Source organism: Suricata suricatta, chromosome 2, assembly GCF_006229205.1.
Source record: "Suricata suricatta isolate VVHF042 chromosome 2, meerkat_22Aug2017_6uvM2_HiC, whole genome shotgun sequence".
NCBI classification, from domain to species: Eukaryota; Metazoa; Chordata; class Mammalia; order Carnivora; family Herpestidae; genus Suricata; species Suricata suricatta.
The window spans coordinates 11,171,449-11,186,307 of record NC_043701.1 but is presented as its reverse complement, the minus strand read 5'-3'; the positions used below and the strand labels follow the sequence as shown (position 1 = coordinate 11,186,307).

Sequence of the window (14,859 nt, the reverse complement as noted above, 5' to 3'; positions counted from 1 at the left end):
CTCTCTCCCTTTGCCCCTACCCCCTTCCATCACCCAAAACAAAATAAAAAACTATTCAAGATTTCTTTTATTACTTTCAATGGTGTTTTAATTTTTGAAAATATAGGTCTTACATGATGTGCTCTGAATTCCTAGATGTAATTGACCCTTTATGCCTTAGATCCCTGGCATATTCACTGAGATAATAGCAACTGCCTCAGAGTAATCGCAAAGATTGATGTGGGCAATACACGTGCATGACACGTCGGTATTGATGATAACTTGTTAATAGTACTTAGAGTATTGTGTAGTTAATGTTATTTTAAGAATGATATTCTGTATCTGCATCACTGCAAAAAGAGGAGAGAACCCTGAGTATTGCAGGGACCTTCCTAGCCACCAGGAAAGACCAGTGTTTCTTTTTCTTTCTTTGACTCCTCTTGGTTTTTTTCCCATTCTTTTAATTTTCTTCAAATGCTAAATTAGGCCAACACGCTAAGTGTGAGTGAGATAAAGAAAAACCATTTGTGGTGGGTAAGAAATCACCGAGAAGGGACTCCGATGCTGAAGGAGGTCACTGGAGATTCACCAGGGGCTGTGACTCTCACAGAATAGTTCACATAGGTAGCTTGTTTGGGTTAAGGTTTTATTTAAATTCCAGTTAGTTACACAGTGTGATAGTAGTTTCGGGTGTACAGTGCAGGGATGCGATACCTCCACACGTCACTGTGTGGGCGGGATGTAGGATGCGGGTCAGGATCCACCAGCATGCGCCCTTCCGGAGTCCCCGCCGCCCCTCCCACCCCCCACCGCCCCTCTGCTAACCGGCAGTTTCTTTTCTGTAATTAAGAGTCTGGTTGTTGGTTTGTTTCTCTCTTTTCCCTTTTGTTCATTTGTTTTCTTTTTTTTTTTATTTATAAAATTTTACTTTTTTAGTAGTGCAAGCAGGGTACATATTTAAGGGGGCGGATGGAGGGAGCCTGGGTGGGTCAGTTCGTTAAGCATCCGACTCATTTTCCGCTCAGGTCACGGTCTCGCAGTGTGTGAGTTCCAGCCCTGCATTGGCTCCGCGGTGACAGATGATGTGGAGCCTGCTTGGGAATCTCTCTCTTTCTCCTTCTCTCTGCCCATCCCCTGCTCATGTGTGCATGCACGCTCTCTCTCTCTCAAAATAAACAAATAAACTTAGAAAAGAGGGCTGATGGTGAGAGAGTGTCCTTACCCCCATACGTATGAAAGATAAAGGAGCAGGACATTCTAGAGTGCCCTTGGTTATGGGTGCCCTCCCACCCCCTCCCAGAAAGTCCCCCGGGTGTTAGTGAGCTCATCTGCTGACTGGCAGACGGGCTGCACTTACATCCGGGGCAGCCCCTCGAAAAGGGTTCGCTTTCTGCCACACTGACAGAGACTCTCAGGACACGCAGTTCGCACCCCTGCCCGGGAGCCCACCCTGCGGAACAGGGGGAGCAGCGCTGACCCAGCGGGCCAGCCCGGCCCTCGTCCCTCAGTGGTGTCCACACTGGGCATCGCGGCAGTTGTGGACGGTCGTCACAGCTGGTCCGCAGAGCGGCTCCGAGGCTGGGTGAAACAGGCACAGGGTTGTCGCGTTTAGGACATGACTCTGCAGAGTCCACGTTCTCCCGGGCAGCTGCTCCACGGGCGTGTCGTCCGCCTCCTTCGGCTTTGGAATGCGTCCGAGTCCTTACCTCGTGGGGGACGTGCGTGTGGGGGTGGGTGTCGCGGGCGAAGTGGAGGCGGTGCTGTCCTCCTCCAGGGTCAGCCCGTCCTCGCAGCCGGGGCAGCGGCAGCCTGGTGGCCGGCAGCCCAGCCGGCCCGCGCGGACTCCGGGTACCGGCGCTGAGCCGCTGTTTCTTACTTCCACGTAGGCGTGAAATCATGTTATTTGTCTTTCTCTGAATGACTTATTTCACTTAGCTCTTAAGTAGTTTTTGACATCAGCTAAGGGAGGCAAAAAAAAAAAAAAGCAATTTTGTTTTTTCTTTGAAGACGTAAAGGGGAAAGAAGAAAACCATAACAGGAATAGTAAGAGTTACTAAATACTAGCTGTTATCTTAAAACTTTATTGCATATTATGTGTTGTCTCGTTGCTATATCGAGCTGTTCTATTGAGGAAAGAAATGAAAAGACTAAGAAAATGTGTTGGAGACCAGAACGAATCAGTGAGAAATCAGACTGAGCGGTGGGCCTTGGACCATGTGCTGGGCCTTCCACAGCAAAATCTGGTAGGTGGTGCTTTTCAAAGCAAAATCCAGTTCTGTGGTGTCAGCAAAGCTGAGCTAAAACCCATCTTACCAACCAGTGGCAAATACCACAGCTCACTACTAAAGGTTTTATAAAAGAAATTTCATAAAATTTAAAAACACAATGCAAAAATATATGTCAGGATGTGTTAACGTTTTGGGGGGCTGCGGATTGTTTGTCAGTGTATTTTGTTTGCAAATATTTTTGGAGTGCCTACCTGTAGACAGTTCTCTGTGCTGAGGGTTAAGTCGTGAGCATTACAGATGTCATTTCTGTCCCCGTGATGTTTACGGTGTTGGGGGGCGCTCAAGGACAAAACGAGCAGATCATTACAAACCCCTCAGGAGGCGATGACGCGATGGATGTGATGTGAACACAGAGCTCCAGTGCTCGTCGGCACGGAAGCCGGTCAGGGAGTCCAGGCTGAGCACCCCGCTCTCTTGGGGTATTCCCGGTCGTGTGGTCGTGCGAAGGGAAGAGTGCTGGGTCGGGGCAGAGTTTTGTTCTGGGTAGAAGAGGTCAGTGCTCTCCTGGCAGAGCAGGGAGGTCCTGCCACAGGGGCCTCTGCCGTGGAAATTCCGGGGTCTGTTCAGAATGGCCGCACAGCAAGCAGTGTTCCCGCATGCCTGTTACTCCCTCCTTTGAGTGACTCGAGAAGCCCTCTCCTAATAAAGTTCCCGCCTTGGAACTCAGTTTCCACCGTTGGACTTCATGCATTGATTTTTTTCTCCATGAAGAAAAGATTAAAAAGTACGAAGGCTTTGCCAGGCTAGTGCCTTTGGTGAGGCTCATACCTGTTTTGTGAGTCAGTTTTAGAAAAGCAAAGTCCAGATTCCTTCCTGAACCAGGATGGGACCTGTCTAACCAGAGGGTTGCCTCTGGGGCCATGGCGTGCCAGCAGAACAGCAGGCTTGTTATCAGAGGTGACGCTTACAGAAACACCAGGCAAGCTCTGTTGGGTTTTGTGGAGTCTTCAGCCTGTTGCTCAGATGGTGTGGTTATCTTTTCAGTAAAAAACAAAACAAAACGGAAAGCAGAAGGCACTCTACAGTTACACCCTTTGTTCAAGTCTCAACTTCAAGACCTGTTCACTTTTACTTCTAGCATTTCCTAATGTTTTAAAAAACTTCTGGTCAACATTCTTCCCAAATTTTGTGGTCTTCGAAGCCTGCCTTATCTACCTGGTCTGTAAAGTCTGCCCAAATTAGAGGGAGTTGAATTACAAGTAATGGCTTCACTTACTCCCTCTAGTTAAGCGTGAAATAGAGTTTGTCAGACAAAAGGAGAAAAAGTTTGTGCTATTTGTTTTAGTGTCCGTCTAACGCTCCTGGTGCAGAGGAAGGACAGCTTCTGGAATGCCCTCTCAACATGTGTCATGCCCCATATCAGAAACTCCGCCATCTTGCCCTGGCCTCTAAAGCCCATTCCTTGGCCTTGTTTTCAAAGCCCTCCCAACCCTCTTCCCAGCCTCACTTCCTCCTCCTAAGTCCTCAGGATGAAGTCTTTGCTCTCACCAAACTGGTTTTCTCGATCTTTCCCAGACAGACCTCAGTTTTTTCTACCTCCTCACTTGGTTTCTATGGTTCTTCCACTCACCAAAAATGAACCTATCTCTCAACTCCCTCAGCTGTCCAAATGCAACCATTTCCTAAGGCCCTATTTAATATTTTCTTCCCCTTCAATACGTTTGCAAACTACCCAGATTTTTTTCCTCTTCGTGGGAGAATTTCATGAGTTCCATGGGGTTTTGAACCTCTGTCTTATATTTGGTAATTAAGTAAATATCCTCTTAATTGTATTTTTGCATTGTTGAATTACGTTGTGATTTCTTTTTTTGTTTTTTGGCATTTATCTCTTACCTTTCCACAGAGTCTCCAGGTTGGAAGTAAGGCTCTCCTGTTGGACTTGTGTGTCTCTCTTGTATGCATGGTGTACTGCATACAAATCTATTCGCTGATTGATATTTCTTTCTGAGACCTGCATGGTGTGCCCAGCCCATGATGCTCTCTGCACTTGGGAGGAGGGGGTTGGCGAGGAAGGGCTTCAGGCTGCGCACAGAAGAGGTGGTCATTTAATGTGGTGTTTGATGATTGGCTGCAGATGATGAAGCTGACATTTAGGCCAGTGGTGAAAGTGCCCTTGGGGATCATATGCTCATGTTCACCCAGTCGGCAGATGTGTAAGATTTCTGGTTGGTGTGAACTGCTTTTAAATCTTGTTTAGAACAGACCAAAGCTACAAAGAAGATTTCAGAACTTAAGTCATTATTTATATATGCCTTCAAAAACAAAGAGTACATTTTCCATACATAGACAGACACATGCACAGTTGCACAAATACTTTATCCCTTAGTACAGGCTTTACTGTCCTTAGAAGGCCACCTTCTCTTTCCTCTTTTGAGTTTGTCTGTATTTCTCTGTAACACAACTGAGTTCCTACCCGACAGTCGGCTCCCGGCACCAGAAGCACCACTACACCAAAGCCCACCATTACAACCTGGTGTGTGTGACATCCACCTGGGCCACATGGTTCACACATGTACCCACAGGTGGGCAGGTACATCATGACCACTGTCTCCACCACAGAACTCACCAGGCCCATAAGCCAAGACACTGCTGCTACTGAGCACAGAGGGTCACAGACGGCCATGTAGCGGTCATAGGCCATAGCGGCCAGCAGCAGGAACTCGGTACCCCCCAGGGCCAGGGAGAAGAAGAGCTGGGTCCCACATCAGGTGAAGGAGATGGTCTTCTTCTCCAGGAGGAGGTGCACCAGCATCTGGGGGACCCTGCTGGAGGTGTAGCCGATGTCCACCACCGAGAGATTGAGAAGGAAGAGGTACATGAGCAGGTGCAGCCGTGCGTCCAGGCCGATCAGGAGGATGATGAGCCCATTGCCCAGCAGGGTGAGCATGTAGGTGGCCCCAAACAGGGCAAAGAGTCCAGCCTGGGTCTGCCTGTCGCTGGAGAGCCCCAGGAGGACAAACTCATTTTCCCAGGTCAGGTTGTCCCTCCTTGTGGCGCAGGTGGGCCGGGCTGCCGGGAGGAGGAGGTGGCTTAGAGAAGCCAGAGTCAATAAGAATTTACAACAAAGGACTTTGGGCAGGACTGCAAGAACTTGTACATTTTCTCCATTAGACTCTCAGCTTCTTCAAATCATGGAACTTTTATGATTTTTCTTTTTATGCAAAGATTCCTTAACAAATGTTTCGCAGTATGAGTACACAAATTTAAAAAATGTTTAAAGTAGTGGCCTTGAGGATTATTCTCTGATCCTGAGACATAGGACTTGCGCTCTGGACTTCCTCCTTGTCATTGCTAGTCACGCTGGAGCTCACGGTTCTTCCTGTTTCTCCCATAAGGCAGGCTGGGGCAGTGACCGAGAACATCCCTCACTCGGTTCTCAGTATACTGATTAATCAGGCTTATTCCTAGGTTGATAAGATCAGGGCCTCATTGTAGAACATTATGCTTACTATAATTATGTCCCAGCTTCTTGAGATTATGCTGTTTCCTTGGTGAAATGCTGGCATTTGTTTGAATGTTAACATAAGTGATCTATAAAAGGTGAATGTATATCTCTCTCACTTGCAACCATAGCATTTGGAGCCTGCTGGTGCCCACAGATGAAGTCAGTGAGGGAGTGCCTCTGCAACCCTTTGAACTTTGTTATGTGTAAATCCTTCTGTCACGGAAGAGACCGGTGTGCCCTTGGAACGCCTCCCAGGTTACTTTGCTGTTCTTTAGCTTCTCTCAAAGGCTAAGATGCTGTTTTTTCCCTCATACAAATAAAATGTACTAAGCAATTTAATAATGTTTATTTCTCTGTTTATGAATAGCAAGCCCCTCTAGCTCCATCACCATGTCTGCATTATGTGTCTTTGCAACATGGTGGGAGAAGAAAGTGCTCTTAGGTAGTACAGGGTGAGGAGAGACCACAGGGACATGGCAGAGGGTCCACTGTGGGGAAAACCCATGTGAAGGCCCACTGGGGAAGCTTGAGAAGGAAGGAAAACTCCAGACACTAGGGTGTGACTGTGAAGGTCCCCCAGGACCCACACGGACCCCAGAGTAGTGCCTGCTGCAGAGGCGGCACGCTGGGATCACCCAGCATGCTCCGAAGACCCTGGAAGCCCATGCCATGCTCCAAGGCAAGCAAGTCACCATCTCAGGTGGGTGAGATGCAGATTCATAACTTTTAATGTTTCCCAGACAAATAAAATGTGAAGCTAAGTTTGAGAACCACTGTTTTAAATGGAACCTTTTAATCTTATTTTTGAAGACTCAATACATGTTCTTTTGGGGAGAGGAAGATGTTTCGAGATAAACCTAGAAGGGTTTTTGAGGAAGAAAGAACTTCTGGGCTAAGCTTTTCATTCTCTGAAAAAGTTGAGGCCAAGAGAGTTTAAATGATTTGCCTCAAATTCCACTAAATCAGTGAAAACGTGATCCTTGATATCTTGCTTTTTCTTGTGTTGGGTCTTCTTTTAGTCTTACTTTCTTAGGTGTTTTCCCCAAACAGTGTTTCAGAATATCTTAGACCCGGGTAAGTAGTAGTAAATATCAATGAGATAATGTATGAGAAGCCCTCATAAATTTCAGAGCATTATCTAAATGAAAAGGATCTGTATTAAAGATATGAGAGATGGGTCATAGAATCCAATGAAATGGAAATGAAAACAATTCAGCCCAAGTCTTTGTAACCATGCTCGGAGATAGAGTTCACGGGCAGATGGGGGTGAAGAGGACAAAGCAGGTGGACAGTACCCTCTGTCTCTCCTACCTGGTCGGAACCCACTCCCTTCACTCTTTCAGCCCTTCTGTGGCCAGAAGGTGTCACTGCGGAAAATGCAGGGCACCTGCTGGTTTCTGAGCCCCGCACTGGCATGGAGCCCCAGAACCTGCTTCTCTAGTCACGGCAGTGAGCAGCCAAACTTTACTCCCCACATGTGGCTCCTGAGTACCCAGAGCAGCAACTGGAGTTCTCGGCTTGGAAGGGAATAAAATGCAAAATGAGAGAGAACACAGAAATGAAAAAACAAACCTGGAAGGAACTTTTAGGATCATCATTCCTACCTTGTCATTTTACAAATGAGGACACTGAGGCTTGGGGAGCAGAAGGGGTTTGCGTGAGCAAAGCTGGGAGCAGAGCTGGGACTGGATGTGGCATCGGAGGACCACATTCCTGGGTTCTTCCCGCTCTGTCATACTGTGTGGTGGCATGGAGCGCACAGTGTGTCAGCGCAGCGAGTGGGGAGCAGCATCACCGCCAAAGGACGTGTGGGACAAGTGTGATTTATGGGAGGGGGGGGTCAGGAAAGGTGTGCTGTTTTAGGACGCGGCTCCCAGGGGACTTCGAGCTGCCTTGAAGTAATGTAGGGAAGCTGGCTGAAGAGCAGTTTGGAGAGGCAGGTGGACTGGTGGCCCAGTTCATTAGGGCAGCTGACGTCCTTCCGTTTCAGCTGCAGGAGGAAAATACTCACCGCCTACTTCAGTGAGAGTATTGAGCCCACACACAGGACTCTCACCTTTCTCTGCAGCCAGGAGGCAGAATTGGAAGAGCCCGTCTGCTAAGCCTGATCTTTTCACTCTCCTTTTATGACTTGTAACAGACTAACTCCTTGAAGGGTAGACAGGGTGTTTTCTCTTTCTACCGTACCCCTTTCTCGTTTCTAATGGAGACTGGCATGTGGAGTTGGTAGACTGGCTGAATGAACATCAGAGTAAGGAGTGGTTTTAAAATTCATTCTCTCATCTAGAAGCTCAGTATAGAACTTTCCTGTTGATGTTTTCAGAGGGTCCACTCTATAATAACACCTCAAGAATGACTCCACTCAGAAGGGTTCTTGAGGGACCAGTTTTCCTCCTGATTAGTAAGTGCCCTTCAAATGCACTGAGTCTTTGAAGAGACCTGGGCCAGGGACCCATGGGTGGCTCAGTCGGTTGAACATCTGACTTTGGCTCAGGTCATGATCTCATGGTTTGTGAGTTCGAGCCCTCCCATAGGGCTCTCTGCTCTCAGCACAGAGCCTGCTTTAGATCTTCTGTCCTCTGCCTCCTCTCTGTACCTCCCCCGCTCACACGCTCTCAAAAATAAACATTTACAAACATTAAAAAATAAAGAGACAAGGGCCACTTTTTTTTTTTTAATTCTAAAAGTCAAACAATTGGATAAGTAGGAAAATATTTTGGACTTACTACCTTTTTTTACTAACTTGTAACTTAATGAACTAGTGTATTTGGATAAACTAGATGTTTGCATTCCTGCCACAAACAATAGATTAGAAGTATTATTTTGTATACATAAGATGTGTTTTCATCATTAGGATTAGAGGATGCTTTAATAGATTAGTGTCCCTACTATACAGTACTTTAATAAAGGTTTACAGCTCAGCCTGTAAAGAAGGGATATCATTGCTTTTGGTTGACCTTCTAAATTTTAACTGGTTTTATAAAAAAGAACTCCCATACACAGAGCTTGCTGATTCAGGGATCTTGGTCATCATTTTGTAGCCCGGCTATTAGAAAGTGTACTAGGATATCCCACTGCTCAGTGATGGATGTTCCATAGACATGTGATGAAGATAAAGGAATGTATATTAAAGTATAAATGCTTGTGAGTTACTCTTCCTCACTAACTAAAGAGAAAGAACTCCTGAGGTTTCTTTGCTGTGCAAAATGTAGGCACTGGGCAAAGGGCAGACAAACACCTCCACATGGAGGCAGTGGAGAAAGGAAAAGATTATTTGTTTACTGTTTATTAATAGTTACAGAAGGATCTAAAAATGGGAGTTAAAACATTTTGACCAGAGATGGGGCTGAGTGCCTCACATCTCACATGGGCGTGGGGCAGGGAAGGGGGAAGGCTGATGGAGGGTGCTGGTTGTGGTAGGGGCGAGGGAGGTGGGCAGGGGCTGAGGGACGGGGAGGAAGAAGAGAGGGTCCCAAATAAAAAGTAAAAAAGAAATTTTTGCTGGACATTTCTCCAGAGAAGATGTACACGTGGCCAACAGGCACGTGGAAAGATGCTCTGCATCGTTAGTCACTAGGGACATGTGGCTTAGAGCTGGGTTGGGGCACCATTTCCTACCCACTGGGATGGCTGTCATCTAAGAAACAAAACCTAAGTTTGGCCAGCAATTTAGTGGTTCCTCAAAAAAGTTAGGGGCGCCTGGGTGGCTCAGTCCATTGAGCTTCCAACTCTTGATTTTGGCTCAGTTTGTGATCTCATAGTTTGTAAGTTTGAGTCCTCATGGAGGTTGATGCTGACAGCGGGGAGCCTGCTTGCGATCTTTCTCTCCCTCTCTCTCTCTGCCTTTTTCTCAAAAAATTATAAATAAACTTAAAAAAAGTTAAACATAAAAGTACCATATGATCCAGCAATCCCATTCTAAGGTATATGCCCCAAAGAATCAAAAACAAAACAAACAAAACCATAATTCAAACAAAAACGTACACATAGACATTTCTAGCAGCACTATTCACAGAAGTGGTTAATTAGAAATAACCCAGACATCCACTACCTGATGAATGGCGGGGGGGTGGGTAAAGAAAATGTGTTTGTTTCCATAAGTGGAATATTATCCAGCCATCAAAAGGAACGAAGCACTGTTATGTGCTACAAAACGTTACGCTAAGTGAAAGAAGGCAGCCACAAAAGGCCACATATTGTTATGATTCCAGTTCTGTTAAGGGTCTAGAGTAGGCAAATCTGTAAAGACAGAAAGCAGGTTGGGGGTTGCCAGGGCCTGGGTGGAGGCAGGAATGGAGAAGGACTTGTTAGAGGGTATGAGGTGCCCTTTTGGGGCGATGGAAATGTTTTGGAACTAGATAGACATAAGGTTGAACAACATGGTGAATATACTAAATGCTACTGAATTGTACACTCTAAAATGGGAAAAATCATGAATCCTATGTTATGTGAATTTTATCTCAATTAAAAAAAATTTTTACTAAAAATTTAAAAAGGTACTCCATCCTCCTTCTTTGTGACTTTTTGGCATTTTCTCAGCAGATTGATTAGAAGTTTGAATTGTTCTCAATTTATGGGTCTTTTTGTTGTTGTTGTTGTTTGTGGGTAAGCAACCAGATGCCTGTGATACTTAGATAAAAGATGCTTTATTTTATTTTTTAAATGTTGTTTTAAATATTTCCCTGGACGACGCTAGTGCTGTTTCACTTTTTGGGTTAGGATATTTAGAGCTCAGGCACTAATTGTGTATTGCCAGAGTGGAGCAAAACTGCAAACTGAGTCTTTCCGTGCTGAGCAGCTTGCTCGGTGCCCCTCCGCTGGGGCGTGCCGTGACGGTCAAGTGGGCGTTCTGAGGACATCTCTGTTTTCAGAAGAGTATATCCTTAGACCTGCTGGTGGAGAAAGTATGTTTGAGGTCCCGAATGCTTGACTTTTGGGCCACCACTTGCCACCGCTGCAAGGCCGAGGGGTGTTCCCGGGCCACATGTCTAGTCCTGCTCTTCAGGCTGTGTGGGGAGAGTTTCTGTGACTTTGGCTCCAAGTCCCTGTGTGAATTCCCCACCCTACTGAGCTGGGCTGGGCTATGAGTGAGTCACAGGAGTGACCTTTGCATTTCTGGCCGAAAGCCTGTTTGATCCCTCCGGCCCAGTGAATTTTGTAGATCATAGCTCCCTCCTCCCCTCCCCTTTTGCACCGATTGCAGAAAAGCTTAGGCATATGGTTCTAGATTTTAGATACACCGCCCGAACTTCTGATTGAACCTTCCTTCCCAATTCATATGCGCTGGTATATCTTTTTTTAATTTTTTTTCCCATTGGGTATGTTTGTAAATTGTAATTCACATTTTTAGAAGAAGTCAGGGACGAAAAATAAAGTTCAGGGATATAGTCCATTTCCCTGTTACCTCAAAAGATCATGGTGCAGATTGGGGTCTCCCTACCTGCCTCCTTACAAACATGCACACACTGTGCCGAGTGCACACTCCAAGGCCCACGGTCGTCAGAGTGAGGCCTCGTAGGATGAAGCTGTGTACTAACATTTGGATTCAGAACTCCTCATCAGAACTCGACCCAGAGCGGCCTTCATCTCGTTGTTACGTAGACTGTAGATGAGTGGATTCAACATGGGGGTCATTACAGCGTAAAAGAGCGTCACCACCTTGTCCTGCTGGGCGGAGGCTGTGGAGCGGGGCTGCATGTAGGTGACCAGGGCCATTCCGTAAGACATGGAGACCACGGCGAGGTGGGAGGCACAGGTCCCGAAGGCTTTGTGGCGTCCCCCAGCAGAGCGGATCCGCAGGACAGCTGCCACAATGTAGGTGTAGGACAGCGACACCAGGCCGCACGGCACCAGCAGCACCACCACGCTGGAGGCCAGTATGACCACCTGGTTGAGGGTGACATCCACGCAGGCCAAGCGGACTAGTGCCAGCGTCTCACAAGCCACGTGGTTCAGCACGCGGTGCCCACAGGTAGGCAGACGCATGGTGACCACCGTCTCCACTAAAGAGTTCACCAGGCCCACAAGCCAAGAGACAGCTGCCAGGCCTGCACAGCACCTCGGGCTCATCACTGCCACATAGCACAGGGGGTCACAGATGGCCACGTAGCGGTCATAGGCCATAGCGGCCAGAAGCAGGAACTCGGTGCCCCCCAGGGCCAGTGAGAAGAAGAGCTGGGTCCCACATCGGGTGAAGGAGATGGTCTTCTTCTCCAGGAGGAGGTGCACCAGCATCTGGGGGACCCCGCTGGAGGTGTAGCAGATGTCCACCACCGAGAGATTGAGAAGGAAGAAGTACATGGGCAGGTGCAGCCGTGCGTCCAGGCCGATCAGGAGGATGATGAGCCCGTTGCCCAGCAGGGTGAGCACATAGGCAGCCCCAAACAGGGCAAAGAGTCCAGCCTGGGTCTGCCTGTCGCTGGAGAGCCCCAGGAGGATAAACTCATTTTCCCAGGTCAGGTTGTCCCTCCTCATGGCGCAGGTGGGCTGGGCTGCCAGAAGAGGAGCAGAGTCAGAGAGGGGCAAGTGGAGGTCACACTCTAGGAGTCCGGGAATTCAGCCATGAGCCAGCACGTGAGCTGCAACAGGGACACTTACCCTCCTGTTCCTTAACTTGGCTGCTTAGGGAGAATGCAGTGAATGTGCCGGAGGAAGGGACACCTGGGTTCTCAACTAGACTGTGAGGTTCTCAAGCTGAAAGTCCTTGTTCTGACCACCCTTTTGGGGCTAGGATCTAGCACAGCTACAGTTGTTAATTCACCATGGAAGGAAGATAGAGGAAAAAAAGTGATGGAGAAAGGGTAGAAGGGAAGACATAAAAGAAAGAAAGAGATAAAAAAAAAACTAAGGAAGAAAGTCTAGAAATCGGAAAAAGGAGGGAAGCAAAGTGGGGGATGGGGAAGAGGAGCAGGATGTGGTCTGAAGCCAGCGCCTGTTCGGCCTGTGTGTGCCAGGACCTGTGCCCGACCCGACACCTGTGAGCAAGGGAGACCCGGACAGGAGCCCTGCTCGCGTGGTTCTTGTAACTTAATCAGGGATGCGAAGATTGAATTAATAATTACAAAAATTAAGTATAATTGTGTTAAGTGCTTTGAAGGAGAAGAACAAGGTTACTAGCTGGTTAATTAAATTTGTGGCTATAATTAAATTACCACTGGTTATGTCTTACTTCTCAATAATGTGCCATTTACGTAGTAAGTTGTAGACATTTATTTAGATGTTTAAGTAAATGATTAACAAAATAATGTAATGAGGGCTCTTGGAAAACAGTGATACTTACTACTACTGATATGGACTGACCGAAATCCTCTGACTCTTGCAGGAGGAATGCATTCTCCTTTCTCAGCTATGATTGTGTTGGATTACCTCCCTTCCAATGTACTGACTGGTCCAGTGTAAAAATAGATTCAAATGTAACCTGAAGGTATATTTCCCATTCTTAAAATAGTTAACAAATCAATGAACTCAGTTATTAAAAATATTTATTGAGTATATGGGGTACTAGGCTTTCAGCCAACTTCTAGCATATAATGCCTTTCAACATTAGGAATTTGTGTTTAGAAAATCAGCAGTGCAGCAGAATCAAGTAAGGAACTTCGAGATTGGATCTTGGTAAAATCTGTGACAATCAAACGAGACAGCCAAACAGAGGACAAAAAGGAGCACATCAGTGTGAAGAAAACCAGCGTGGAGCTAAAAATCAAACATAATAGAGCTGAAAGGCATAATCCGGTTGAGATGTCCTCTGGCTGGGAACCGCGGCCTGTGAGAGAGTGGACACCTGGGTGGAGCAGGCACCCCCCACCCTCCCTTCAGCCCTGGTCCCGCACTGGCCTGAAGGCATCACTGCAGAAACTTCAGATTCTCCGTGTTGATGACCTGGTTGTAGGGCCAGAGGATGGTGGCTGGTGGCTGGGTTCTGAGCACCACCCCAGGGAGCCTGTGGCTGCCCACCGAGCTGGGTCCTTGTATCAGCAGAGGAGGTAACTGGGCCCTGATATATGATCTGTAGGCTGCCAGGCATCCAGAATTTCCCCCTTCAGAGTCACTGCCGTGGATCCAGATTCCCTTAGAGGAGCCCTATCACTATATAAGAAAATGAAGCACTGTAAGAAGTGAAAGGAACCATAGAGATCATGGATTCCATCCATTTCTTTTTGTAGACAAGGAAACCAAGGAACAGGAGTAAGGTGGTCGGCCCAGGTGTCAGATCTCCCTGGGAACCACACTGGAACCAGGTGTAAGTCTGCACTGCACATTCTCAGCTCTCCCTGAGCCAGGGAGTGAGGGGTCGGGAGGAAGTTGTGGAAGGCACTGGACTAGGAACCGAGACCCCTAAGGAATCTTAGATGGGAGCTCCGGGACAGCTCCCTTGCCATGAAGAGAAATACTGTGTAGTGAGTGTGAAAAGCTTTGAATGAGAAATCAAGGGATCGGAGTTCTAGTTGTCTCTTCCATTAGCCTGCTATGTGCCCTATATGACCTATGAGGTCAAGTCTCAGTTTCTTCATTTGAAATGTGGGACAAATAATAATGCCTACTGCACAATATCTTGAGTAAGATCAAATGAAAAAATGGACGTGAATGTGCTTTGTAAAGTACTAAATAAACATAACTGGCTATTGTGATTACATTCAGCAAGTCAATTTCACCAAAGTAAATTCTGCCCAAGTGATACAAAGACAAGAAACAATATGAATGTGTGCTCTAGAGGCCAGAAAGTTGACAGAATAAATAAACATAAATCCCCATTGCAATAAATCCTATTGCCTAAATATTACTTAACTTCCTGAAGACCCTGCTTCAATAAGCGAAGAATTAAGGTGGAGGATTTGTGTATACCCAGTGGGTGGTACTATGCTCTGGGTGCCATATGAGCTCAATACCTTTTTTTTCCGATAAAATTTTGATGCTGTTTTTATTTTTTTAAATTTTTAATGTTTACTTATTTTTGAGACAGAGAGAGAAAGAGAGCCTGCTAGTGCAAGCAAGCAGGCAGGGGAGTGGCAGAGAGAGGGAGAGACAGAATCCAAAGCAGGCTCCAGGCTTTGAGCCATCAGCACAGAGCCTGATGTGGGGCTCAGACCCACAAGCTGTGAGATCATGATCTGAGCTGAAGTTGGATGCTTAACTGACTGAACCACCCAG

At 46.9% G+C, this 14,859-nt stretch overlaps 2 protein-coding genes across 2 annotated transcripts; both read right to left on the bottom strand.

Moving 5' to 3' along the window:
* Window positions 1-1,332: 1,332 nt before the first annotated feature.
* LOC115274274 (olfactory receptor 2D2-like) lies at window positions 1,333-6,378 on the bottom strand. Its single transcript, XM_029917718.1, is given in 5 exon segments — window positions 1,333-1,429; window positions 1,686-1,788; window positions 2,579-2,771; window positions 4,681-5,276; window positions 6,306-6,378. Coding segments are annotated over 5 exon segments (1,062 nt in total).
* A 4,866-nt stretch (window positions 6,379-11,244) lies between these two features.
* LOC115274265 (olfactory receptor-like protein OLF3) lies at window positions 11,245-12,186 on the bottom strand. The gene has a single exon (XM_029917706.1). The coding sequence runs from the start codon at window positions 12,184-12,186 to the stop codon at window positions 11,245-11,247; it is 942 nt and encodes a 313-aa protein (XP_029773566.1).
* Between the last annotated feature and the right edge of the window lie 2,673 nt (window positions 12,187-14,859).

Excerpts from the sequence above, each read along its gene's own strand:
- LOC115274265 (XM_029917706.1), bottom strand. The coding sequence starts at position 12,186 with ATGAGGAGGGACAACCTGACCTGGGAAAATGAGTTTATCCTCCTGGGG.